The sequence below is a fragment of the Citrus clementina genome, unplaced genomic scaffold (genome assembly GCF_000493195.1).
Source record: "Citrus clementina cultivar Clemenules unplaced genomic scaffold, Citrus_clementina_v1.0 scaffold_2, whole genome shotgun sequence".
NCBI classification, from domain to species: Eukaryota; Viridiplantae; Streptophyta; class Magnoliopsida; order Sapindales; family Rutaceae; genus Citrus; species Citrus x clementina.
The window spans coordinates 496,968-523,201 of record NW_006262688.1 but is presented as its reverse complement, the minus strand read 5'-3'; the positions used below and the strand labels follow the sequence as shown (position 1 = coordinate 523,201).

The 26,234-nt window shown below is 30.8% G+C and overlaps 2 protein-coding genes and 2 pseudogenes across 2 annotated transcripts; 2 read left to right on the top strand and 2 right to left on the bottom strand.

The window, feature by feature from the left end:
- Positions 1-1,967: 1,967 nt before the first annotated feature.
- Positions 1,968-4,012, bottom strand: LOC18051174 (feruloyl CoA ortho-hydroxylase 1). Its single transcript, XM_006445583.2, has 3 exons — positions 3,956-4,012; positions 2,849-3,306; positions 1,968-2,550 (listed from the first exon to the last, which is right to left on the bottom strand). The coding sequence occupies exons 1-3, from the start codon at positions 4,010-4,012 to the stop codon at positions 1,968-1,970; spliced, it is 1,098 nt and encodes a 365-aa protein (XP_006445646.2).
- Positions 4,013-9,395: 5,383 nt separating this feature from the next.
- LOC18051459 lies at positions 9,396-11,844 on the top strand (annotated as a pseudogene).
- A 643-nt stretch (positions 11,845-12,487) lies between these two features.
- Positions 12,488-13,095, top strand: LOC18051458 (annotated as a pseudogene).
- Positions 13,096-18,116: 5,021 nt separating this feature from the next.
- LOC18051457 (feruloyl CoA ortho-hydroxylase 1) lies at positions 18,117-19,327 on the bottom strand. The gene is made up of 2 exons (XM_006445580.1): positions 18,819-19,327; positions 18,117-18,699 (listed from the first exon to the last, which is right to left on the bottom strand). Exons 1-2 carry the CDS (start codon positions 19,325-19,327, stop codon positions 18,117-18,119), a joined length of 1,092 nt encoding a protein of 363 aa, XP_006445643.1.
- Between the last annotated feature and the right edge of the window lie 6,907 nt (positions 19,328-26,234).

Below are 26,234 nucleotides of genomic sequence, written 5' to 3'. Positions count from 1 at the left end.
TTTATGCATTAAAATTGGCGGCTCGCGTGGTGGTCACCATCCATGGTGATTCAAGCAAGGTTAGAAATTGACGCGAGAGAGAGAAGAAAAATGAATAATTTTAAGATAAAAAAAGAAAAATGAATAATTTTTTAAAAATTCACAATTCCTGCTTCTTTCGATTTAATCATATGTATGTTCAAAACTTCACAAAATAATCATATGTATGTTCAAAACTTCACAAAATAATCATATGTACGTTGAATTATTTAAATTGTGCCACATGTTTAGAAAATAATCATATGTACGTTGCTTAAATCATTTTTTAAATTTAAATTCATTTGTACGTTGAATTAAGTCAAAATCTGTAAAACATATAACTTTACTGGAAAGTTGTTGGACTTACTTTTAAAAGACAGAATTGCCCTTTACGAAAGTGATTACTTTAACAGCGACTCAGCGAGGGATTTTAACAAGTTTTAAAACCTGTGGGGGATTTTGCTTAGTTCTAGAAAATAAGAGGGGGTTCAGCTCATTTTTTTGTTTTTCATTTTTATGGCTTTTTACCGAATGCAAGCTAACTATATTCTAATGTAAAAAAATATTCCCATTTTATTATTCATTTTCTATACCTGTCCTCAAAATCTACACCATGTCCACCGAACTAATTTAAGCTCGTCTTTATTATTATTATTATTATTATTTTCCTTACCCACATCCCTCCTCATTTTGTTTAGTTGCTTCATTCATCGGGCTTTTAATGTAATTATATAATATGTATTTATAAAATCTTTTTTCACTGAATTGCATTTTATTTCATGCTTTAATGTATGATTTTGAGTTTAGGCCTTTAGGATTAGGAAATGATCTATCACTGTCCAATTTATATTATTTTTACTTATATATTTTAACATTTAAATTTAGTAAGGATAAATAATTGTAAAAGTATAGGTTCTTAAAAGTTAAAAAAAAAACAAGTAGTTTAGTACTTATTTGAAGAGTTTCAAACAAAAATAAATATATCATTCAGATTCAGACATTTAAATCTATTCAAAATTCAGCTTAATTCAAATTTATATCATCTTTTAGACTAAAAAACAAACACCATCTTATTTCATTTATGTCATATCTGTTTTCATTTTCTAGTTAGATATTAGACCCCATATAAAGAAAAAATTATACAGTTTCACTAAACTAAAATAAAACTATTCTTTTATCTATTAGTATATAAAAATAAGGGGATTCATGTATATATATATAAGTGGATTGAAAATATTTTTGGCATGTAAGTATCAATTAATTTTATATTATTAATCTGAAAATATTTTAGTGCACAGCTTTAGGCAATCTATTTGTTTTAGGCTAGAACTTTTCAAATCTCTGTATTTCTTATTAATTTTGGCAAATTGTTCAGACTCGGGCAAGTTTATATCATTTTTCATAATTAACCCAAACATAAATCTTTACACACACATATCTACATCTAGTTGCATATTATTTTATGTAATAAGTGGGGACCTTAATGGAAATTATAAGTATTATTTTATAGTATATTACCTTATAATACCTTAATGAAATTATAAGAATTATTTTATAGTATATTACCTTATAAATTCATCAAATTATTATTTAAAAATATGGTCTCGAGTTGGGATTAGCAGCAAAAAAGTTATAAAACTTATCAAGGTTACAGGGTTTATTGTAGAAATTATTGGAAGAATGATCTTCCCACATAGGCAATTAAAGAGTAATTAATTTATGGAATAATCAATAGGATGAGAGAGAGAAGGATGAATTACTCCCAGTAGAGTGAAATAAAATTTATTGAAATAATTTAATACATAAACTGTTGAAACTAGAGTAAAGCCCATTATCTTTGATACCCACGAGTGAAGAAATGGTTTCGGGATTATTCTAGGAAACCAACCTTGCACTTCATATTATGATTATCAACATAAAAATTAGCTAGGCTTTCACATATGATCATCTCAAAAGTCACCTATCTTTGCAAAGTCGATAGTTTTCTTTCCATCATGTGCTTTCGTATAGAAATGTCTGGAATAGTCTGCACACAAAACTGGCTTATACAGTGGCTTCTCTCCATTTGCGAGCACTTCGGGAAAAGGACAGAGTATGGCTTCAGGTTTTGGGTTCACGAAAAGGGGGACCGAAATCCTGTTCTGGCTTCCATTGGCAATCACACAATGCTCAATACTTTTGTATCGACCATTGCTCATTATTTGTAATGCATCACCAATGTTGATAATGAGTGATCCGCTAATTGGAGCGACATGAATCCAGTCATTACCACTGTCTTTCCGCACATGAAGTCCCCCGATATCATCCTGGAGGAGGATGGTGAATGTTGAAATATCTGAATGACGGCCTACTCCCACTGTGAGTTCAGGATTGGGACACATAGGATAGTAGTTGAGGTTAACTCTTCTTGAACCCAACAACATAGGTTCTCTTATTTCATCAATTCGTTTCACATTTAGCCCCTTGACTAGCACATGCATTAAACGTCTAATGAGAACCTCAGAACTCTTCATGTACTCCAACGTTTCATCCCTATAAGCAAAAACAAAAAATAAAAAGTAAAAAAAAAAAATAAATAAAAACATTCAGTACACAATCTTAGGTATCATGTTTGGTATTGTGGTGATATAGTTTGAAAGTTACTGTGAACCAAAAGTGGTAACTATATAATAAAAGTTATGATAATGTAGTAATACGACTTTTAAAAATAAGTTTTATAAAAATAATAAAGATATGATAAGTTTTTTATTATACAAGTAGTGGAGATTTAGTATATTTAAAAGTATATGTATATGTATATGTATGTATGTGTCTGTGTGTGGGCACTTACTTGCAAACAGGAGGCCAAAATGCAGAAGTTTCTTCCTCAGAACCATAAAATAGGCTGAGAAAGTCTTTCCACTCCAAAGCCTTTTCCACAAGAGGAACAAAGCTCGAGCCGAGCCTCACTTTATTGGTTGGTGAATTCTCTTTTGAGTACTTCCTCTTCTCCTCTGCCGGTAACGCGAAAAACCTGTGGGTCGCTTCCTTTACTCTCTCGAGTACTTCCAGGGGCACACCATGATTCACAATCTGGAAAAACCCCCAATTCTCAGCGGCATCGCAAATGGATTTTGCGACTTCAGGACTCTCCCAGTTTGACATATCAATGAGGGGAATTGATACTTGATCCAGGATTTTCTTCTCACTGAATCTTTCTTCCAAGGGTTGGTGAAATTGTTTTGGGAGGCTTTTGAGTCCCATTTCGTAGAGACCCTTCACTCCATGACCTTTGTTTATAACTGTGGACTTGAGTGCAATGAATCGAAAACTCAGAGTCCCAAAACGGTTTCGTTTTGATCAAATTGTTCAGTCATTTGTCACGTGCAGCACGAGGTTTTTAAGTTCAAAGGCTAAACAACTCAGCAGCTGTCGTTTTGGATGAACTTAAGTGAAGCACGTGGCCAGCTCGTGAAGAAGCGAATCAAGGCTGTTAAAAGCCGTTACACACGTGTCCAGATTCTGAGCAATCTGGGTTTCAGCATCAGTGGTATAAAACTGGTCGCTGAGGGAGAAACAGACGTGGTTCTGAGAGAGCTTGAGAGAGAGATCAGAAAGTGAGAGAGGTTATTCTTGTTGCTTGTAATCTCTTGTTTAGAAGCTCTGTATTTGTCCTCTTGATTCATCAATAAAGCTTTTCCTGTGGCTTTTCCCGTGAATGTAAATTGTGCATGTAATGCACAATTGAACCACGTAAGATTCTGTTCTTGTGTGTTGTTTCTTGTTTAGGTTAAAACACTGTGATATTAATCATTAGATCTAGAGCCTATTGGAATTGAGTTGGGAACTTGATATCTAATCTTGGTTTCTTCTGCATCTTGTTTGATCAAGAACTTGAGTCTTCTGGGCAGTGGCTTAGCATCTTGAATCTTAAGGGGTGTTAAATCACTACAATAACAAAATCAGCAATATCCCAGGACTCAGTTGCGAGGGTAGAGCCATTTGTTGGTGCCATTTTTGCTTGGACTTAGCTCTCCAAGATGGATGGATTATGCTTGGTGATGCTGCAAGTAATTAACATTATTAATGCTTATTTATAGTGATTGATTGATTGATGCATTTGATAGGTACCGAAAAAATTCAGACAACTGATTATGACATGGCTTACTTTTTTTGAAAAATGGCAATGGCATGTCAAACTTGGTATAATATAATTAGAAAAAAATGATTCAGTTGTTTAGGATTTTCAGTCAGTAGCATGTCTTTTTCCCAAAATAGTATTACTATTCAGTAAAAATTGTCAATTTGTTACATGTATAATTTTATGTGTCGTTTATTTATTTCTTATCTCTAAATGATGATTGAGTGAAGTCATTTTGAGTGCTTCCCTCTTCTTTTCTGCTTAAGAAATCTTGCTATGCTTTCAAAAATAAGGCCCCTTTGGACTTATTTTTGAGAGTCTCAAAATTGATTTTAAAAAGTTAAAATCTAATTTTGATTTTTGGTAATTTTTTAACTTATTTTTGATAAAATTACTTATTTTACATCAGATTTTGAAAAGTAGAAGAAGAATAATTTTTTAAAATGTGATTTTGAGAATCAATTTTATACTTAATTGAATTCCATATATATCCTGATATATATTATAAAAGTTTGAAATTATTCTTATTCAATTAGGAAATAGAATGGTTTAAACTTAACAACATGATTATTATTGGCAACTATATTAGCATAAAAAATAAAAATTAATGAAGTAAAAAAGATATTATATATACACATTTATTAATGTGTAAATAAATTTTATCTAACATTATATCCATTTTACTCATTTGCATTTTTAAAGCAGTTCAACAATAAGTTTTATTAAACATATACTACTAATTTCTAAAATAGATTTTATTAAACATTTAACTAATTTTCTTTATTGCTTATTGTTTTTATAGCACAGTTAACGATAATTATTTTAAAAGTTACAATATTACCAAATTGACCCATAGTCTTTTGATTATTTAACTAATGGGATTAGTTGGCTAAGCTAGCTTGTTAATCAAGTGTTAGGATTTCTCTCTCATGATTTCTTGCAATTAATTCTTTACTATGGTGTATGCTTTTTCATCCTTACAATAAAAATAGTTATTTTTTTCTTTTTTTTTTTGAGAGAAAAAAGTAGTTACTCTCATTGTGATGTTGTATGTGAAGTGTCATCATATTTGATATTACTAAAATGTTATAAAAAAAGAAAAATTGTTTTGCTAGAGTCTAAAAAAATTTTGGCAAACATATATGTAAGCTGCCTTAGGTGAAAGAGTCGTTTGGGTTTTACTTAGTCTGCTTTCTGTTTCAATAAATCATAGTCTTTGGGGATGTTGTTATTTGACTTATTCTTTGTTAAACACGTAGCTAAGATAATGGCTAACGTGTCCTATTTATATGCTTTCTGTTAGTGCTGAAAATGGCTATTAAAAGCCAAGTTGAGTTTCAATAAAAGATGACATTCAGTCCACTTTATTAAGCTTTCGTTACTGCAGTCAATTGATTCTAATATTAGGTACTATTTTTTAAATGGTATTTTCTAAAAGAGTAATAATATAATTACAAATGATATTATTATACAAAATGATGGTGCATAACATGATTGATTTGAATAAAGATGTCTAGTAATGAAAAAAAAATCATGTGACCTATGTGGAATTACAAAAATAGTTTGCAATATTACACGAGTTTTTTTTTTTTAATAAAAAATTCCGTTATATATATATATAATTTTGGCTCTAATGGTCTATCTCTGACTTTTAAAGATTCAGGAGTGATTAAAGTTTATGTTGTTCTCTTTTTGCCCTTGTTCTCTCACTGTTTATTTATTTTTCTCCTCACAGTCTATATTTGACTTTGGTTAATGACTAAAAAGAATACCTACCCTGAAAAGTAACATTCAAAATCATTTATAAAATTATTTTTAAGTTATATTTATATTTATGATAAAAATTGTAGAAAGTCACGTAAGTACTACGCTTTTTTCAGAAAGTCACCTAAGTACTACCATATTTTTTTTTGTATGAAGTCACTCAAGTACTACTTTTTTCTTTTTTTTTGTTTCCCAGGGAATCAGTTAAGTTCTTGTTTTAGAAGGTCCTACCAAACACCTCTTTGAGTTTTGACCAATTCAACTATTGAGAACAATTTTTATTTCTCCAAAAATCTATTAAAAAAAAAGTACCTAACGCTCCATTTCATTTACCAAATTTTCGATGGACTCCAAACAGTGTTTCCTTATCAATAGCCACGAGTCAAAATGAGCAGGCTATATATGAGTAGCTTATAATGGACTTACAGATTCTTCTACGTTTCATCATTTCCAGCTTCATATATAACAAAATAATAATAATAATGATAATAAATAAAACAATTGTTGCCGTCAATTTAATTTGTCAAAAGTGATTTAGTGTTATGAAGCAAGTGCGTGAGAAATGCTACAGTACTTCACTTGCTACTTACTAGGAAAATTGATTCCAATCGCATGCTGTAGTTAGCAATGAAACTGAAAGCGATGATTGAGTCAATAACTCATATTCAGTGTTTCCAAAGGTGACCGAGTTAATTATTACATCATTTAAGAATCAACTTAAATTTGCCTCTTATTATTATTCGAATTCAGGCGATTGTGCCAACCAAGCTGACTTGGGGGTATTATAGAATATTTAGTACTTCATATGGAATCCATGTAAGTAAAATACTGCTTAATCCATGTAATTAAAATACAGTTTTCTCAAATGCTTTCATTTTACAAAGAGTAACAATCTAATAATTATAATCAGACTTCAATCAAACATATTGTTGAGACATATGTATTTTAAATTGATACATCGGATCCGTCCGCGTAGGCATTAGGTTGAGCTTTGGCTCTTAGTTGGACAATTTGTAATTGTACTATATCTACAATGTAATATTCACAAAAGAGAACTGGAGTGGAGCTATTTAGACCCCTCCATTAATATCTTCAAACCCCAATTATTATTTTTATTTTTACTACAATTTTACTGTTAACCAAAATTACTGAAATGGGAATCAAAATGCTTTACAATTTCTGGACATTCATCCTCAACTCAAAATACGAGCAGCCTCTACCCTCTCTGTTGCTTTTGATTTGATCAACTATTCAACTTTCAAATTCTTCTCCACCAATTTCTACAGCTATTTCCCAAGTCCCTTCCGAAAACGATCTTCGAAGAAAACTGAAATTCGTAAAAACAAGAAGTCTCTTTTATTGTTTATTCATTGGTATCAAAGTAACAATACGTTGAGAAGAAACTTCTCTTATCTTCTACATAAATTACTCTATATAGGGTGTGTTGGAGAATTAACAAATAAAACACACAAAAAACACACTATTTTATTTCTTCAACAACACTCCTCACCAATTAAAACTCTTATTTTTCACTCTCTACACCTTAGAGATTTTGGTACTTCACTTGATTCATAAACCAAAGGGGAGAGATGGTATTTATACATTAAACAAACTAATCACAACCATTCATTTATTCAACTACTACACAAATCCTCATCATTCATTAAAACCTACCACTCACCTACTTCACCAACCACACCTAACACAAATAATTCAAACCTCACCAACCATACCTACTCATGGAATCTTCCATGAGTTGGGCTTGAATTTATTCATTTTGGATCAAGTTTATGATCCAACAAGGTGTTTCTTAACTTGTTATTTGTTCTGACCTAGAAGAAAAACAAAGGTTCTCAAGGCCATTCGGAGAAATGAAGCTTGTTATCAACAGTTAATGATCAAAGCCAATACAATCTGGAGAGTTTTGATGTCCATTTCAGTAGTTTTCGTTAAAAACAAATTTGTAATTAAACTGAAAATACTAACCGGGGCTTTATGAGAATTATTTAAAGCCGAATGCAGAGCTGTTTAGATTGGGGCTGAAAAATAAATAAACACTACCATGAGCTCAAAATTCTTTGCCGCTTGCTCACACAAAGTTAGCTGTGTTGCATCATCTGTAAATAAGAGTGTACTGTTTTGACAAACAAATAAGAGTGTACTGTTTTGCATGGCTTGAGAGTGGCTTGGGATTATGGCTTTAGACGTCTTCAAGTGGGAGTGGATAATAAGAGCGTAGTGCATCTTTTGGAAAGGGCTCATCCTTCAACCAACGAAAATGCAATTCTTGTCAAAGCTATTCGGGAATTATTAGCACGTGATTAGATCGTCCACATGGAGCATGTGTACAGAGAGGCAAATAGTGCTGTGGATTTCCTTGCTTCCTATAGCCTAACTACACCCATAGGCTTGCATGTTCTTCTTTCTCCTCCCCCTGCTATTGTTGGTTTACTTTGTAATGATACTTATGAGATTGCACACTCTCGTTTAGTATTGCATTAGATCTTCGTGGGCCCTTCTTTAATAAAAAATATATATTCTTTGTTTTAGAGTAGGACTCTAAAGTAAAAATATTATTACGTTCTTTTTCACACAGCACTAAAAACTAAAAAAACCCTTAAATCTAAATTAATTACTTACAGCAAACAATGGCTATTTAAGTTTTGAAAACTCTGTCATTTATCTCAATGTATTTTTTGTACTAAAAAAGTATTTTTCATACAATAAGAATAGTACTATTTGAAATAAATATCGTGACATTGATCTTTAACCAATTAAGTACTCATTAATATGATTATTAAGCTTCAAGTAAATTTAGAAAATGTGTCTGTGGCATGATATATCAAGAAATTTATTGGCTACGAAATATATGTTATTTTTCTCATGAAATTATTAGTTATGTGAAGGATTTAATTTATTAATTGCTTAAATAATGTCCCCATCAAGAAAAAAAAATGGAAACAAAATTGACTAGGAAAAAAAATTGAAAATATCCTTTGTGTAATTATAAACAATTGTGGCAATAAAGTAAAATACCATTTCACTACAAATATCGCATCATGCAAGGACACATTAATTTGTACACATTCTTTTGCACCAAGTATTTGTAGCATGTCATATATTCATAAGAGTGTGTGTGCGTGTCTATATATATATTCGCCAACTACTCTACTATTGATTGATCACTCCTTAACCCCAAACCCAAGAAGGAAAGATTCAGGAAAGTCGATTGGCGTGAAACGATAAAAGCTTATTTAATGATAGGTCAGGCCTTCAGAAAGACTTTTTTGTACCATCTTAATCTTCTAGTTTTCACTTAAAAAAAAAAAAGTAAGACAGTAAAGTAACAAAAAGAAATTACATTAGAAATTTCCTTTGTTTATGAAAAGTACAAATGCATCAATGTAGTACAAATAGGCATTAATGATGTAACTAGTTGCAACATCACTAAATATAAACCATCCATCTTGCAGGGCTAAGTCTCCAAGATAAAATGGCACCAACTAATGGCTCTATCCTCGCAACTGAGTCCTGGGATATTGCTGATTTTGTTATAAACACAGGTCATGGAGTCAAGGGTCTCGCCGAAATGGGACTCAAAAGCCTCCAAAAACAATTTCACCAACCCTTACAAGAAAGACTCAGTGAGAAGAAAATCTTGGGTCAAGTATCAATTCCCTTCATTAATAAGTTAAAATGGGAGAGTCCTGAAGTCGCAAAATCCATTTGCGATGCCGCTGAGAGTTGGGGATTTTTCCAGATTGTGAATCATGGTGTGCCCCTGTAAGTACTCGAGACAGTAAGGGAAGTGTTTTAGACAGATTTTAGGTGCAAAGGAAAAAAGAAAAACCTATCTAAAACAATAAATTTATTTTATGGGACAACCAGAGTACCTCATTAGGTCGTTGTTTGTGATATTTTTAAGATCCGAAAAGAGGTAAGCAGAGTGGGGGGATGGTGATGACAGTGAGAGGTTGAAATCTGGAGATGAGGTCTCTTAAGGTGAGCTTTTAACCTGCAAAACAATGCAAATAAGGTTAGAGGTGAAGCCATGGTGCCCCGGCATTCACTTCGATGCTCAAGTCAACAACTGAAGCTTTCTTATGGTGACGCGAGCTTGCCAACCCTCTGAAATCGTGGTTTAAGATTGAAGAAGGCTTTTTGTGGAGTATGTGTGATCATAAATGATGAAAATAAACCTAGATGTCTTTATATATATAGTACATTGGCTGCCACGTGGCGTATTTTCAATGGTTTTTGGTTGTCCTTTTACCTTTTTATGATTTTGGGCCATTTGGGAGCATGCTTGAGGCACAAGAAGGCGTTTCATGACATATTTTATCCCTTTGGATACGTGGCGTAGGCTGGAGAGTGGTCCGAAGTACCTCAACAAAAGTTGTCTGGTAAGGCGGCTAAGGACCACTATCCTAGGGGCAGCGTCCTTCACTTTTTGACAGTGGTGATAGTCGGCTGTCACTACTTTTTCGACATGATATTTTGATATCTAATTTTTACAAAATCCAATATTATATTTTAGGCGATGGAGACGTTTCTCATGACCAACTTTTTAGATATGTTTCCTTAATTATTTCGCTTATGATCTATTGAGTACCTTGGGTACCGAGTTTTGTGGGGGTAGGCCGAGTACCCCGGGTACCGAGTTTTGGGGGGTAGGTCGAGTACCCCGGATACTGAGTTATAAGGGGTAGATCGGATACCTCAGAGGTGTACAGTGATTGTCATGGAGCCTCATTGACACGTGGCATTCTACTACAATCTTTTCTGTTTCTTCCCAAACATGAAGCAACTCACAGGTTTTTTGTGTAACCAGCAGAGGAGAAGAGGAAGTACTCAAAGGAGAATTCACCAACCAATAATGTCAGGTTCGGCTCAAGCTTTGTTCGTCATGTGGAAAGGGCTCTAGATTGGAAAGACTCTCTGAGCCTGTTTTATGTTTCTGAGGAAGAAACTGCTGCTTTTTGGCCTCCTGTTTGCAAGCAAGTGCCAATAAATACATGAATATTTTAAATGTACTGTTTAAAATTGAAGTTGGCAACTATAGCTTATAAGCTATAACATTAAAGTACTTGGTAAAAAATAATTGTTATGACTTGGAAATAAAATTAATTTCATCCACCACTTGTATGATGAAGAACTTATAATATATTCATTATTTTTCTCAAACTTATTATTTAAAAGTCATATTTACTAACCACTGACTTTTATTTACTGTTTTTTTTTTAAAACAACAAACTATATCTTTTAAGTTAGAGCATTTGAAAGCCAAATAAGGCCAAGATTGTGGACTAAATGTTACGATTTTGTTTTTTTTTTCTTTCGGCCTGTAGGGATGAAATGCTGGAGTACAGGAAGAGTTCTGAAGTTCTCATCAAACGTTTAATGCATGTGCTAGTCAAGGGGCTAAACGTCAAAAGAATTGATGAAATAAGAGCCCTTATGTTGTTGGGTTCAAGAAGAGCAACCTCAACTACTATCCTATGTGTCCGAATCCTGAACACACAGTGGGAGTAGGCCGTCATTCAGATATTTCAACATTCACTATCCTCCTCTAGGATGACATCGGGGGACTTCACGTGCGAAAAGACAATGTTAATGGCTGGATTCATGTCTCTCCAATTAGCGGATCATTCATTATCAACATTTGAGATGCATTGCAAATCATAAGAAACGGTCGATACAAGAGTTTTGAGCACTATGTGATTGGCAATGGAAGCCAGAACAGGATTTCGGTCCCCCTTTTCGTGAACCTGAAACCTGAAGCCATACTCTGTCCTTTTCCTAAAGTTCTTGCAAATGGGGAGAAGCCACTGTATAAGCCAGTTCTGTGCGCAGACTATTCCAGGCATTTCTATACCAAGGCACATGATGGGAAAACTATCGACTTTGCAAAGATAAGCAACGTTTGCGATGAAAATATGTGAATGCCTAGCCAATTGTTATCTTGATAAAAATAAAGGTCATGAAGGTTGAATTCCATGACTAATGTTGAGACCAGTTCTTCACTCCTGGATATCAAAATATATGCGTTGTTTTAAGGTTTTACTCATGTTGCAACACTCTATGATTCAATTTTTCATTTCAATAAATTGAATTTGTCTTTATTCACATTGTTTTCCTAGCTAGTTTAGTATTTTCTTGTTTACGTATTTATCATCCTTATCTGTTTTCCAGAGCCAATATAAAGGCATCTACATTGTACAATTTTATGACTCACATAAACTGTAGGACTTAAGGTGCTATAAACAAATCAAACAACCTCAGATCCTGCCCAAGATCACCAACCAAATTTACCAAGATGCTTCAAGATTGATGACTGAAGAATTTGACTAAGTTTAATCAATGGAATGTGACGACTAACCAACAAACTATATTTACTGTTTTTACTGTAAATAATATATTCATTATTTTTCTCAAACTTATTATTTAAAAGTCATATTTACTAACCATTGACTTTTATTTACTGTTTTTTTTAAAACAACAAACTATACCTTTTAAGTTACACCACTTGAAAGCCAAACAGGGCCTAAGATTGTGGACTAAACGTTACGATTTTGTTTTTTTCTTTGGGCTTGTAGGGATGAAATGCTAGAGTACACGAAGAGTTCTGAAGTTCTCATCAAACGTTTAATGCTGTGCTAGTCAAGGGGCTAAACGTCAAAAGAATTGATGAAATAAGAGCCCTTATGTTGTTGGGTTCAAGAAGAGTCAACCTCAACTACTATCCTATGTGTCCGAATCCTGAACATACAGTGGGAGTAGGCCGTCATTCAGATATTTCAACATTCACTATCCTCCTCCAGGATGACATCGGGGGACTTCACGTGCGAAAAGATAATGGTAATGGCTGGATTCATGTCTCTCTAATTAGCAGATCATTCATTATCAACATTTGGGATCCATTGCAAATCATAAGCAAAGGTCGACACAAGAGTATTGAATACTGTGTGATTGCCAATGGAAGCCAGAACATGATTTTGGTCCTCCTTTTCGTGAACCCGAAACCTGAAGGCATACTCTGTCCTTTTCCTGAAGTGCTTGCAAATGGAAAGAAGCCATTGTATAAGCCAGTTCTGTGAGCAGACTATTCTAGGCATTTCTATACCAAGGCACATGTTGGGAATAAAACTATCGACTTTGCAAAGATAAGCAACGTTTGCGATGAAAATATGTGAATGCCTAGCCAATTGTTATCTTGATAAAAATAAAGAGCAAGGTCATGAAGTTTGATTTCCATGACTAATGCTGAGACCAGTTCTTCACTCCTGGATATCAAAATATATGCGTTGTTTAAGGGTTTTACTCATGTTGCAACACTCTATTTACTGAATTCAATTTGTCATTTCAATAAATTGAATTTGTCTTTATTCACATTGTTTTCCTAGCCAGTTTAGTATTTCTTGTTTACGTCATATTTATCATCGTTATCTGTTTTCCAGAGCCAATATAAAGGCATCTGCATTGTACAATTTTATGACTCACATAAACTGTAGGACTTAAGGTGCTATAAACAAATCAAACAACCTCAGATCCTGCCCAAGATCACCAACCAAATTTACCAAGATGCTTCAAGATTGATGACTGAAGAATTTGACTAAGTTTAATCAATGGAATGTGACGACTAACCAACCAGAATCAAAGAAAAAAAAAGATATAGAATGAACAAAGAACAAGAGAGATTTTACGTGGTTCAGCGGGATTTCTCTAACTTACATCCACCGGAAGGCAAATATGATCAGTCTTATTGATTCTCAAGATGATTTACAGAGCAATGCCATGAGCTACAATACAAGATCTGGACTCCTCATTTATACCAGCCCTTTCTCTCTCTATAGCTCTCTAATCACCCAAAACCGTTGAACCAGAACCAGCTGCTTCACCACAGCTTCATAACGAACCCAGAGCAATTCCCAGCAACTCACGTGAGTTCCTTGTGCATTAACGGCATTTAACGAACCTTGTGAGCTGTTTACAAACACGTGATATTCACTTGCTTAACTCAAAGCTAAACGGTACACTTATATGTCGTTTCAAGGAGTGTTTTATTTGCTCATCAAAACGCACGTATTTCTTGTCGTTTGGCTTAAGTGATTCCAGCTTCAAAACACAAGATCCTCTGTCGTTTTGAATCTCTGGATTTGCTTCCATACTCAACATAAACCTATTGTTTTATCTAAGAAAGACTTTGGTTGAAGGAATCGGCCTACCATAAAAGATAGTCAATGAACCTTATATTATTGGCATGTTAGTACATAAGTTTAGACATAATCTATTTATTTTCGGCTAAAATTATTCATATATTTGTAAGTATTAGTTAACTTAAATCAATTTTAAATTATACCAAGCTCCGAAATGTCAGATTTGGAATCGGCGAGCTCCTCCTATGGGCTAAATAAAGATAAATTGTAATAGCTTCTCAAAAGGAAATCCAGGTGATGCTACTTGTGGGGCTATTTTTGGGGATCATCTTTAGGGGCACGTAGGCAGTTTTGGTTTGTTCTTAAGTCATGAGTCGGCTTTTTTAACCGAACTTATGCCAACAGTCGGATAAGACTTTGGCTTCAGGGGGATTCATTGGTGGTGGTTTATTGCTTTAAGCGTAATGACTTTAATTCGCCATAAACTCTTTGAATTATATAATATTTCAGAGATAATACAACTAATTAATGCATATATTATATGTGTAATTAAATTTAATATAATCACCACTTGTATTCTTTAATTGTCAATGTGGGAAGACCATTCTTCCAATAATCTATATAATAAAACCTCATATTTAATTGAGTACAACTCTTTGATATTTTATATCATATATGTTAATCAATTTTATTATAGTTTGTGATGTTTTTATATGAAAAATATTCATAAAAATTATGAAGATAAATAATGCTAATTTGAGCAAAATAAAAAGATAAAAATAATAATAGTCTGCCACTATATATTATCACAAGTTATATACAGATGGGTAATAATGCTAATTATTAAATTTTATTTAGTTAAGGATGATAATTAATTAATTAGATAGGAATATTTTGAAAAATATCTTTTAATGATAGCATTCAAACTTTTTAGATTAAATAAAAAGCTAAAAAAATTAGTTTAATAACTTAATGACTTAATTGCTGAAAATCTTTATTAAGTTGAAAAAACAAATAGACTTAATGACGTAACTAACTAAAATTAAGTCAATTAACTCATTAAGTAAAAAAAACAAACAAACCATTATAAAATAAGTCATCTTACCTTTTTAAACTTCCTATTTTGAACCTTTAATATTTTAACAGAATGACAATTATGTCTTTTTTTTTCATAAACCATAATATATAAATTAACTATCAGATATCACATTATTATCGGCATAATCAAGTTACCCCAATAGCAATTAGATCATCGCAATCATGGCATTGCACAATTATATCAAGAGGCATGCACAATGTGATCTTTATTTTGACAACATTGAAAATAATTCTAGTTTAATCATTGATGAAGGCATAAAAAGAGATAATGACACTTCAAAAGAGTATCACTATACTAATGTCTCTAGATCACAATAAATGAAAAATTTAAGGAATATTATTACAACAAGTTTAATGTGAATATAATGCATATTAGTTTTTATTTTTAATGGATTATATAGTAGCATGAATTTTTATCATATTTTATGTAACAAATTATGAAGTTCATTAGATTATATTTAATTAAGTCTTTTTTTTTCACTTTATGTGACTTTACATATTAAAAAGAAAAGGCATCTCTAAACAATTTATTAAATAAAATTTAAAAATCTGGATATAGCCTGCATCTTCCAAGAAAAATCTAGATCTGCATATTAAAAAATGTGGATCCAGATGTGGAAAGTTGTGATCCACACGGATCCGAATTCGGATCTAGATGTAAGTGCATCCAGAAAACTAAATATCTAGATCCGGTTAAATTTTATTTTAAATGAAAAATCAAATTAAAAACATATATTAAAAATTAAATTTTATTTATGGATTTATGATTTTGTATGTTATTCATGTTAAATTATTAATTATTGAATTTTATTTTATACTATTAAGTAAATTATTGAGTTTTAAATTATATATTAAATTATTAATTTTTTTATTTTTTGGATCCAGATATATGAAATATCCACCTACATCTGTTTGCAAGTATTACCCACATCTAGATTCACATTTTTTTTCAAATTTGGATGTGGATTTGGATATAGAAAAATAAATATAGATCTAGATCCGGATGCACTTATATATATGTGGATCCGGATCCGAATTTTGCCAATCCTAGGCAATAGTCTAACCTCAACGAAGAAAAATTCTTTAAGAGCCACAAAGTTTTATGATTTGTTATATAAGAATGTGAATTTCATTATTTTTATAGTATGTCCTAGATTCGATCTCTCCTAAAATAATTGAAATACCTTTTATACTTACGTTACTCTTACAAGGGATTTTTAAATTCAATATGAAAGGAGTAATTTACCATTTCAATTGAACAAAGCATATCTTTATTGAAGAAAATAAAGACACTATTGTCACTAGTAATGGAATGTTACAAAATCGCCACAATTGATGAATATATAGTAATAACTTTTTCATGGTTTATTTCCTTTACAATTAGACTTGCTCCTTCTTTAATAATTGTATCAAATTATTCTATTATTTCACCTACTCTCTATTATTGAAATTAAAAAAGAATTTCAAGAAATAATATTTCATGATACGTACAATTTTATAATTTCTATTATAATTACGTTAACCATCTCCAATGCATAACACCATTTTGGCGTAACACCAACACTAAAAATGTACATTTTTCACATCAAATTACTATTTCATCTCTAACTCATTTAAACCAAAAAAAATATTCTTCTTTTATTCCTTTAATTCTCAAGAATTAATTCAATTAACACAATAAATATTACTATTAATATAGATAATTAAGTAATAAGTAATTTTATATCGATTAACAAAAAAAATATAGAAATTATTAAATTTGCATTTAATTAACTAAATTAGTACATTATGAAAATTAAACATTACATTAGTATAGAAAAATACAATAACAATAAATAACAACAATAATGATCTTGGAGGATCTAATAATGATCTCCCACATTACTAAATAATTGTTCTAATTTATGCTAGTAGTAGTAGCTTTTTTAAATTTGTGTTAATTTTAATTTTGTATTTTTAATTTTGTAATATGTAATCTAGTAATTAATGTTATTGACATTTTATTTTTATTACTAATTTTTTAGTTGAATATTTTTTATTTAAAATATTAGTATAATATTGAAAAATTAAAAAAATAACAAAAATAATAATAATAACTTAAAATATTATATAAAATAGGACATATATGTAAATAAGATAATGTAATAAGGATATTTGAGATTTTTTATTCGTAGCACCAAATATGGTGCAAATGAATAGTGTTGCACCATATTTGGTGCAATACTATTCATTACACCATTTTAGTGTTATATTAGAGAAACATTTTACACCAAAATGGTGTAAAATGTGATTTGATGTTTGGTTTAGTGCTACATTGGAGATGCCCTTATAAGTTAATTTTTCATATTTTTTCTTTTTTTTAATTTTTAACACACACACACACACACATATATATATATATATATATATATATATATATATATATATGTTGTTAAGAGTAAGGTTCGTGATGTTTAATTTGTTACTATATATTTTGCTGCTTCAACTGTACCGGACAGTAGAACAAATACCTACAATCAATTTTAATTTAGCCATGTCTTATTCAAAACCTGGATCCATCCAAATTTAAACATTTAGACTTAAGCTTGAACTGGGCTTGAGGTTGAAGACAAATACCAGAGTATCATTATACCATAAGGACGTAACATCATAATTACGATCATGACACCAATAAAGTTCTAAAAATAAATATCTATAAGGTTTCTGGTAACTTCAAAAAGATCTCGTAAAGTGTCAGAAAAAACATGCACAGAACACAAATACAATTTATTTATATGACAAATAGAAACAAGTACATAGAGCTTTGAAGCCAGAAAAAAACCCTTCATAACAATAAATTTATTTTTCCATAGCAGGAGTGAAGAACTGGCCTCAGCATTATTCACTGAATCCCACCTTCATCTCCGTGCACTTTATTTTCATCAAGATAACAATTAGCTAGGCATTCACTTATTTTCATCTCAAATGTCGCTTATCTTTGCAAAGTCGATAGTTTTCTTCCCATCATGTGCCTTGGTATAGAAATGCCTGGAATAGTCTGCGCACAGAACTGGCTTATACAGTGGCTTCTCCCCATTTGCAAGCACTTCGGGGAAAGGACAGAGTATGGCTTCAGGTTTTGGGTTCACGAAAAGGGGGACCGAAATCCTGTTCTGGCTTCCATTGGCAATCACACAATGCTCAACACTTTTGTATCGACCATTGCTCATGATTTGCAATGCATCACCAACGTTGATAATGAGTGATCCGCTAATTGGAGCGACATGAATCCATTCAGTACCGTTGTCTTTTCGCACGTGAAGTCCCCCGATGTCATCCTGGAGGAGGATAGTAAATGTTGAAATATCTGAATGACGGCCTACCCCAACTGTGAGTTCAGGATTGGGACACATAGGATAATAGTTGAGGTTAACTCTTCTTGAGCCCAACAACATAGGTTCTCTTATTTCATCAATTCGTTTCACGTTTAGCCCCTTTACTAGCACATGCATTAAACGTCTGATGAGAACTTCAGAACTCCTCATGTACTCTAACATTTCATCCCTACGGGCCGAAAGAGGGGGAAAGAAAAGAACGTACAAAAGCAAAATAATAACGTTCAGTATACAATCCAAGTACATGAAAGAGTGTGTGTGTATGTGTGTGTGTATATTGGCACTTACTTGCAAACAGGAGGCCAAAAAGCAGAAGTTTCTTCCTCAGAAACATAAAACAGGCTGAGAAAGTCTTTCCACTCCAAAGCCCTTTCCACATGAGGAACAAAGCTTGAGCCGTATCTGACATTATTTATTGGTGAATTCTCCTTTGAGTACTTCCTCTTCTCCTCTGCCGGTAACGCGAAAAACCTGTGGGTAGCTTCCTTTACTCTCTCGAGTACTTCCAGGGGCACACCATGATTCACAATCTGGAAAAATCCCCAATTCTCAGCGGTATCGCAAATGGATTTTGCGACTTCAGGACTCTCCCATTTTGACATATCAATGAGGGGAATTGACACTTGGTCCAGGATTTTTTTCTCACTGAATCTTTCTTCCAAGGGTTGGTGAAATTGTTTTGGCAGGCTTTTGAGTCCCATTTCGGAGAGTCCCTTCACTCCGTGACCTTTGTTTACAACAAAATCAGTAAGATCCCAGGACTGGGTTGCCAGGATAGAGCCATTTGTTGTTGCCATATATTTTTGCTTGGACTTAGTATCACAAGAAGTGTGAATTATACTCAGTGCTGGTGCAATTGCTGGAACGTTAATTTATAGTCTAGATTATCAGAAGATCAAGAATGGGAAAGTAAAACGTGGCTCAAGTTCAACTACCCTTGATTATTCTTTTTTTTGCTTTTGGTTAGAAGTCTAGTAGGCACGCGTGGTAGAAAAAGGAGATAGGGAAAAATTAGGTTGTAACAAACATTGTATGTCAGTATATGTCGTTAGTAAGGGCGCAATGAAGTTCATGGCCATATCTTCCTTCGATTTATTCATTATTATTATTTTTAAGGACAAACCTATGGTACCACAGTTGTATGGTACCACAGCTGGATCCAACTATTAGATTTAGCCCACAGTTGTCACCAGAGCTAGATCCAATGGCTGGATCCAACGGCTGGATCCAACTGTGGTACCATACAACTGTGGCACCATAGCTGGACCCTATTTTTAAATATATTTGTAGAAGTCGTTCAATGGCCTCAACAACCGCTTTCGTTGCCACGGAGGAAATGATGCCAAAATAAAAGAAAAAGAAAAACTGGAAATTAGAATAAAAAAATCCTTTATAATTGAAATTGAAGTACGTCTCATTTTTTAACAATGTTATTATACGTCTTATTTTTTAACAATGTTATTAGGTTTCACAGTCTATTTTGTAACGATCCAAAATTTATAAGTACATTGTATAGTCTAGGCTTAAACAGGGGTGGCTTTAGGTATAGGCGAACAAGGCAGTCGCCTAAGGCCTCATATTTTAAGAAGGTCTCATTTTTTGAGTATTTCCTTAATAATTCTCTAATTAATAAAATTTTTTAATACGTATTTTAAGAAATTAAGAGTTATTTTTGATAAAAAAAAATCTATTTTTGGAAACCTTAATTTTAAAGAAATATAATTAATAATATTATTTAACCATTAGTTGATTCATTATTATTATTTCCAAAAAATATTTACCTTTTTAATTATTCAATGTTAGAATCTTTGATTTTTAGTATTTCTTTTAATTTCTATTAAAAACCTTATAATCTCAAGAATTAGTAAATGAAAAAAATTTCTTGTTCTTTTCTCTACGAAGAAAATTATTATATTCATTGGTTCATGTAAAATAATTAGTTTCTTAAAATATAAAGTCCATTTTTGTTTTTGAACATCAATTCATCATTTCAAAATTTTGTACTCCATCATTTTAAATATTCTATTTGAAAAAAATATTGTTTTTATTTATTTGTCTGTTTGTTTTTAACGGTTTTAATGGAATAAAAAAATATATCTTCTTGACTATTTTTTAGGTTTTATTTTTAAAATTTTTGATCTCTTTTTATTATTATTGAAATTCAAAAATTAAAGATGAAATAAATTTTAATTCTTTTTATATGTCTTTGAGTATTGAAATTGCAAAATAAATAGAGGTCTCATAAGAAAATTTCGCCTAAGGCCCCTCAGACTCTAAAGCCAGCCCTGAGCTTAAGGATGGTTTGAATTTTCTTATCGTCTTCGGAATATGCTAGGCAGCTACGCCTCATGCATCTTACTCTTGATTTATCAGTCAATAAAGACTCTTTGGAATAATCAAAACACGATTTGTTTAAGAAGAAAGCAAGATGCTGCTCTCTGCTTTTAAAGATTTTGTATCATTCGTTTATAGTAATAATAGATGATTGAGATATAACGGCTGTTAGTGCTGTTGGAACACGACTTAATATTATCGTTGAATCGTAATTTGTCTATCAGTTTATTTGGATGAAGCGATTTTTCTAAAATGATATCAGGGTTAAGCTTTTGTGTTAGTTCTCCTACGTATAATATTTTATGGCTGGTTCACATTATTTCGTATAATCACAGCCTAAATAGTGGGGGAAATATCACCAGCCATAGATTTTGCACATAAAAGAATTAACAAGAAAGTTTAGCTCTGATAATATTTTAGAAAAATAGTAGGAAGTAACTAGGCAAGTGAAAAAGACCAATGAGTCAATGGATTATTTATGAGAGTAATTTTCAGTTTATCTCTATTTAGAATGATAATGTTTAATTTACTTCCAAAACCATGAAAACATCAATGTACTTCTATCTGCCGTCAAGAGGATAAAGAGAAAAAAATTCCATCAGCGCACCTCTTCATTTGTCATCATCTTAAAAAAAAAAAAAAGGAATAATTTAAGGTTTTCAAACTTTTGAGGAGTAAATTCAAGATAGGTGAAATTGTTTATACTTTAAAAATTACTTTTTACACTGTAAAATTTAATAAATTTTTTTTTACAAAAATATCCATGATCTAATTTACTACTAAGGATAATATATTATGAGTAAATATAAATAGTGACTTTGTACACCCATCTAGTACACTCGATATTCAACTTACAATTTTTTACAACAAATTTTACTTCTAACATATTAACAATACAAATTTTATAAAGGACCAATCAATAATTTAGGATATTTTAACTTCAACTTTTTTTTAATAATTTTCAAGTATTTAAAAAAAAAAGAAGAAATGTTTGGCGAATGTTTTTGTCAATATTTTAAAAAATTAAGAAAAATCTCATTGTCCTGTATTGATAGTGGTAAGATGAATAAGTTTGGAGTTGATTTTTTTTTTCTTGAAAATGAATTAAAACCTTTTATGAATAATGAATTTTGATGAATATGAATAACTAATATTTACTTGAACACTTTCTGCCCAAAAAAAAAGGAAAACTTTTAATTCTTGTTCTATTATTCTTTTTTCATTTTAGTTTTGGTGAGTTGAGTATTTTTCTAACTAGTAAATAAAGATAACTAATTTAGATAGCTATTTTTGGTGAATGAAGGATTTTACTAATTATATATAGGGTGAGGGCTGTTTTGACATTTAAAAGAGTGTACAAACTAAATTTATTTTTTTTAGATTTAATTGATAGGTGTAGAGTAATAAAGTGTTCAAAATAATTTTTAATGTGTAAAATAACCTAACCCATTAAAAATAATCATTCTATTCGGCAGATGAATTGAAATTTACTCCTCTTTATAATAATGATTTTATAGGGAGCAATCACCTCTAACTTATTTACAAATGAGGGGTGATTATACTGACTTGTGATGTGGATAATACAAATAAGGGATTTTACTATTTCCACCATCAATTCAATATGGCTTTTTATAATATTACTCTGCTATTAAATGATTGCATAAAAGGTGGGGGACTATCATTGCTTAAAATCTAATTCAAATTTTTTTAACTTATTTTCCGGGCACTTTTCCCAGCTTGACTTATTTACGAAAATATGAAATAAAAATATTCTTTTGAGTCAAGCAATTTCTCTAATAACTATATAATTACTTCAGATCTTTATTAAATTTCTCAAATTAAATGTTTAATAGTTTATTTCAGATTTCCAATATATATCTTCTAAAAAAAAAAATCAATGAATATGAGAAATGTATGTAACTCACTCCTTCCGAAGCTCAATATTTGATCATACAAGTAAAGTGCGAATTGCCAACTTCAAATCTGTCCAAAAAAGTTACTCTCCGTGAAGCACTGTTGGATGGCGAAATATGCTTCTTTCCCACATTTCCAGGGAAGAGCAAGGACTCTTATCCAGAAGCCCTCAAGTCCGACTCTGTCAAAATCTCACGTGTAATTTTTTTTTTGTTTTTTTTCCTTTAGTTCCCTTTAATTTAGTCATCAACTACTGAAGGGACTAAATTCTCATGATGTCAGATTTGACGGTAGCTGGCTAGCATTTCTTCTCTTAGAAACCATTATATTGCGCGATGAGTGAAAATGAAACCAATTAAAGTAACCAAGATTGAATAAATCTCTTGGTTAGGCAGCGTTTGTTTTTTTTTTTAAATCTTAATAAACTTGAATTAGTTTAAATTTTGAATAGAGTTGAATGTCTAAATTTGAATGACATGTTTGTTTTTTTGTCTCAATAGTTAAAAATAAATATTAAGTTTTTTTTTAACTAAAAAAATCTGAAAATTAATAGTTTTACATTTATGCCCTTACAAATTATAATGTTAAACAAATAATAAATATCTCAAAGAATATAAATAAGCCAATAAATTATCATAACGTAATTCATATTCAATTGAGTACAACTCTTTAATATTTTATATCATATATGTTAATTAATTTTATTATAGTTTGTGATGTTTTTATATGAAAAATATTCATAAAAAATTATGAAGATAAATAATACTAATTTGAACAAAATAAAAAGATAAAAATAATAATAGTCTACCACTATATATTATCACAAGTTATATACAGATGGGTAATAATGCTAATTATTAAATTTTATTTAGCTAAGGATGAAAATTAATTAATTAGATAGGCATATTTTGGAAAATATCTTTTAATGATAGCATTCAAACTTTGTAGATTAAGTAAAAAGCTAAAAAAATTAACTTAATAACTTAATGACTTAATTGTTGAAAATCTTCATTAAGTTAAAAAACAAAAGCAGACTTAGGTTGTGTTTGTTTTTTTATCTGAAATTTGAATAGGTCTGAATTTAGTTGAAGTGTGAATAGGTCTTAATAAAAATGTTTGATTGACATGCTTGTTTTTTCTTTTTCAACATCTGAAGAGAAAAACTTAAAAACTAGTAGTTTGACATAAATATCCTTTTAAGCAGTGCATATATTTATTCTTCACAATTTATAATTTTCACAGGTTGATTAGTTTGGTAGCATTAAAAAAAAATATTATCATTGTTGATCTTAATTTAAATTTTTAATAAAAGATGTAATTATAACATCAAATTTATTATAAAGTCAACACTGTTATTTTATTTTTGATTCATTAGAATGGACATAATTTGATTTGTTCAATATTTTAGTTTAATTAATGTTATCATGTGAATAAAAATTTAAAGCAATTAAAAAAATGAGTGATGATACAGCCACAAACTCTTGTACAAACTTATCTTATACAAACTGATGTGGCATTAATTCATTGGTTGAATGAAAATATAAAATAATAGAAATAAATCATGTGGACCAAGAGATATTTAGTTCAACCAATGAATTAACGCCACATCAGTTTGTACAAAATAAGTTTGTACAAGAGTTTGTGGTAATATCATTACTTTAAAAAAATAACTTCAAGAACAATACAAAAATATTAGGTTTATATACATAATATTATAAATGCATGAATTGTTAAGGGTATTTTTGAGATTTGAAATTAAAATTTTCCATTTAGACTTCAGACTTCAGATAAAAGTAAACTTTTTCTATTTTTTCTTTTCAGATAGAATTGTCGGATAATAAGTGGTAAGTTAAAAAAACAAACAACTTAAAATAAATAAATGTCTGAAAAAAAGGTTAAATTCAAACTTTAGACTAAAAAACAAACAACACCTTAATAACTTAACTGGTTGAAACTAAATCAATTAAATCATTAAGTTAAAACAAACAAACAGCCCCTAACTCTTTTCAAAATGAAATTTTCTCATGATCTTCATCTTTATGAGAATAGAATAATTTTCTTTCTATGACAATGAATTTAATAATTTTCTAGTAAGTTGTCACCATTACTTGTCCGTAGGAATGGCAACGTGTATCAAATATTTGGTGAGAAAATCCAATAATATTTCCTTTTTCTCCTATTCATTCTCAGGTATTTTAGTGCAACTTGTTAAGCACGACACGATGAAATAGACGTACTCTCACTGAATTACGACATAAAATTGAATGGTGTCATGAGTGAAAGTGCAACTGTTTAAAGCCACCAAGATTGAATAGGACTCCTATTTGATCTTTTGAATGTTGAAATTTCTCACCATCTCTATGACAAGAGCACAATTTTCTTTCTATAACCATTCAAATGCAGGGAATGCAATCAGTATCAAATATTTGCTAAGAAAATTCAATATCGTTTCCTTCTTTCTCATATTAATTCCCAGTAAAGGTCTTTCAGGTCAACGTACGTAGTCAGAGTGTATGCATGAGATAGAGATGCGCATAGAAACTTAGCCAAAAATTAACACACGTCGATATCAACAGTGATGAGTCTAATTGGGCTTCTTGTTTTATCCTCATAAAAATCTCAAGTGCTCTCATTGTATAACATCATCCTATTAATTCATTACATCCATATTATGTGTGCCTATCAATTAATTGCCAAAAAATAGATACATAAGAAGAGGTTTATGTAATACAAGATCGGACCACATTGAGCCTTTTTTTTTTACCATATTTGGTATTTTGATGAGTTTTGAAATACTAGGGAGAAATGATTAATTTTAACAAATGAGATGCTAGTTTTAATCATTCTTTGTACGAAAAACATTAAGGAAAAAAATTCTAGTATATAAGAATCATTTATTTAAGAGAGATTGTCAATTTTCTCCTATTGAAATTATTATATACCAATTACCCTTTTATTGTTTTCATAATAGCTAATAACCTTCCTAACAGCATAATTTTATATTATTACCCATATTTTAAAATATATTTTTATTCATATTTATTATAAATTAAATATATAAATAAAATGAAGTACTAAAAATGAGAAATATATATTTTGGTAAGAATAAAAAATTAATAATAAGGTATTTTTCTTTTAGTTTTTGTTATTTTTGAACATTTTTCTTATAATAAATATATTTTCATATTTCCAAGATAATTTATCAAATAAATGACCCATTTACCCCTCTTTTCGTTTAAATTTTTTGTGGCAATAAGGTTTTTAGATGTTATGAAAATAATAAGGGTTAAGTAGTACATATTGACTTCAGTAAGGAGAAATTGACAATTTCCCTTTATTTTATGATCCTAATTAAAGATTCTTCTCAACAATGACCATTATGAATCATTATCAAATTAAATATATCATGCATAAATTATAGGAATCATTGCCATTGTAACTTATAAATATTTCAAT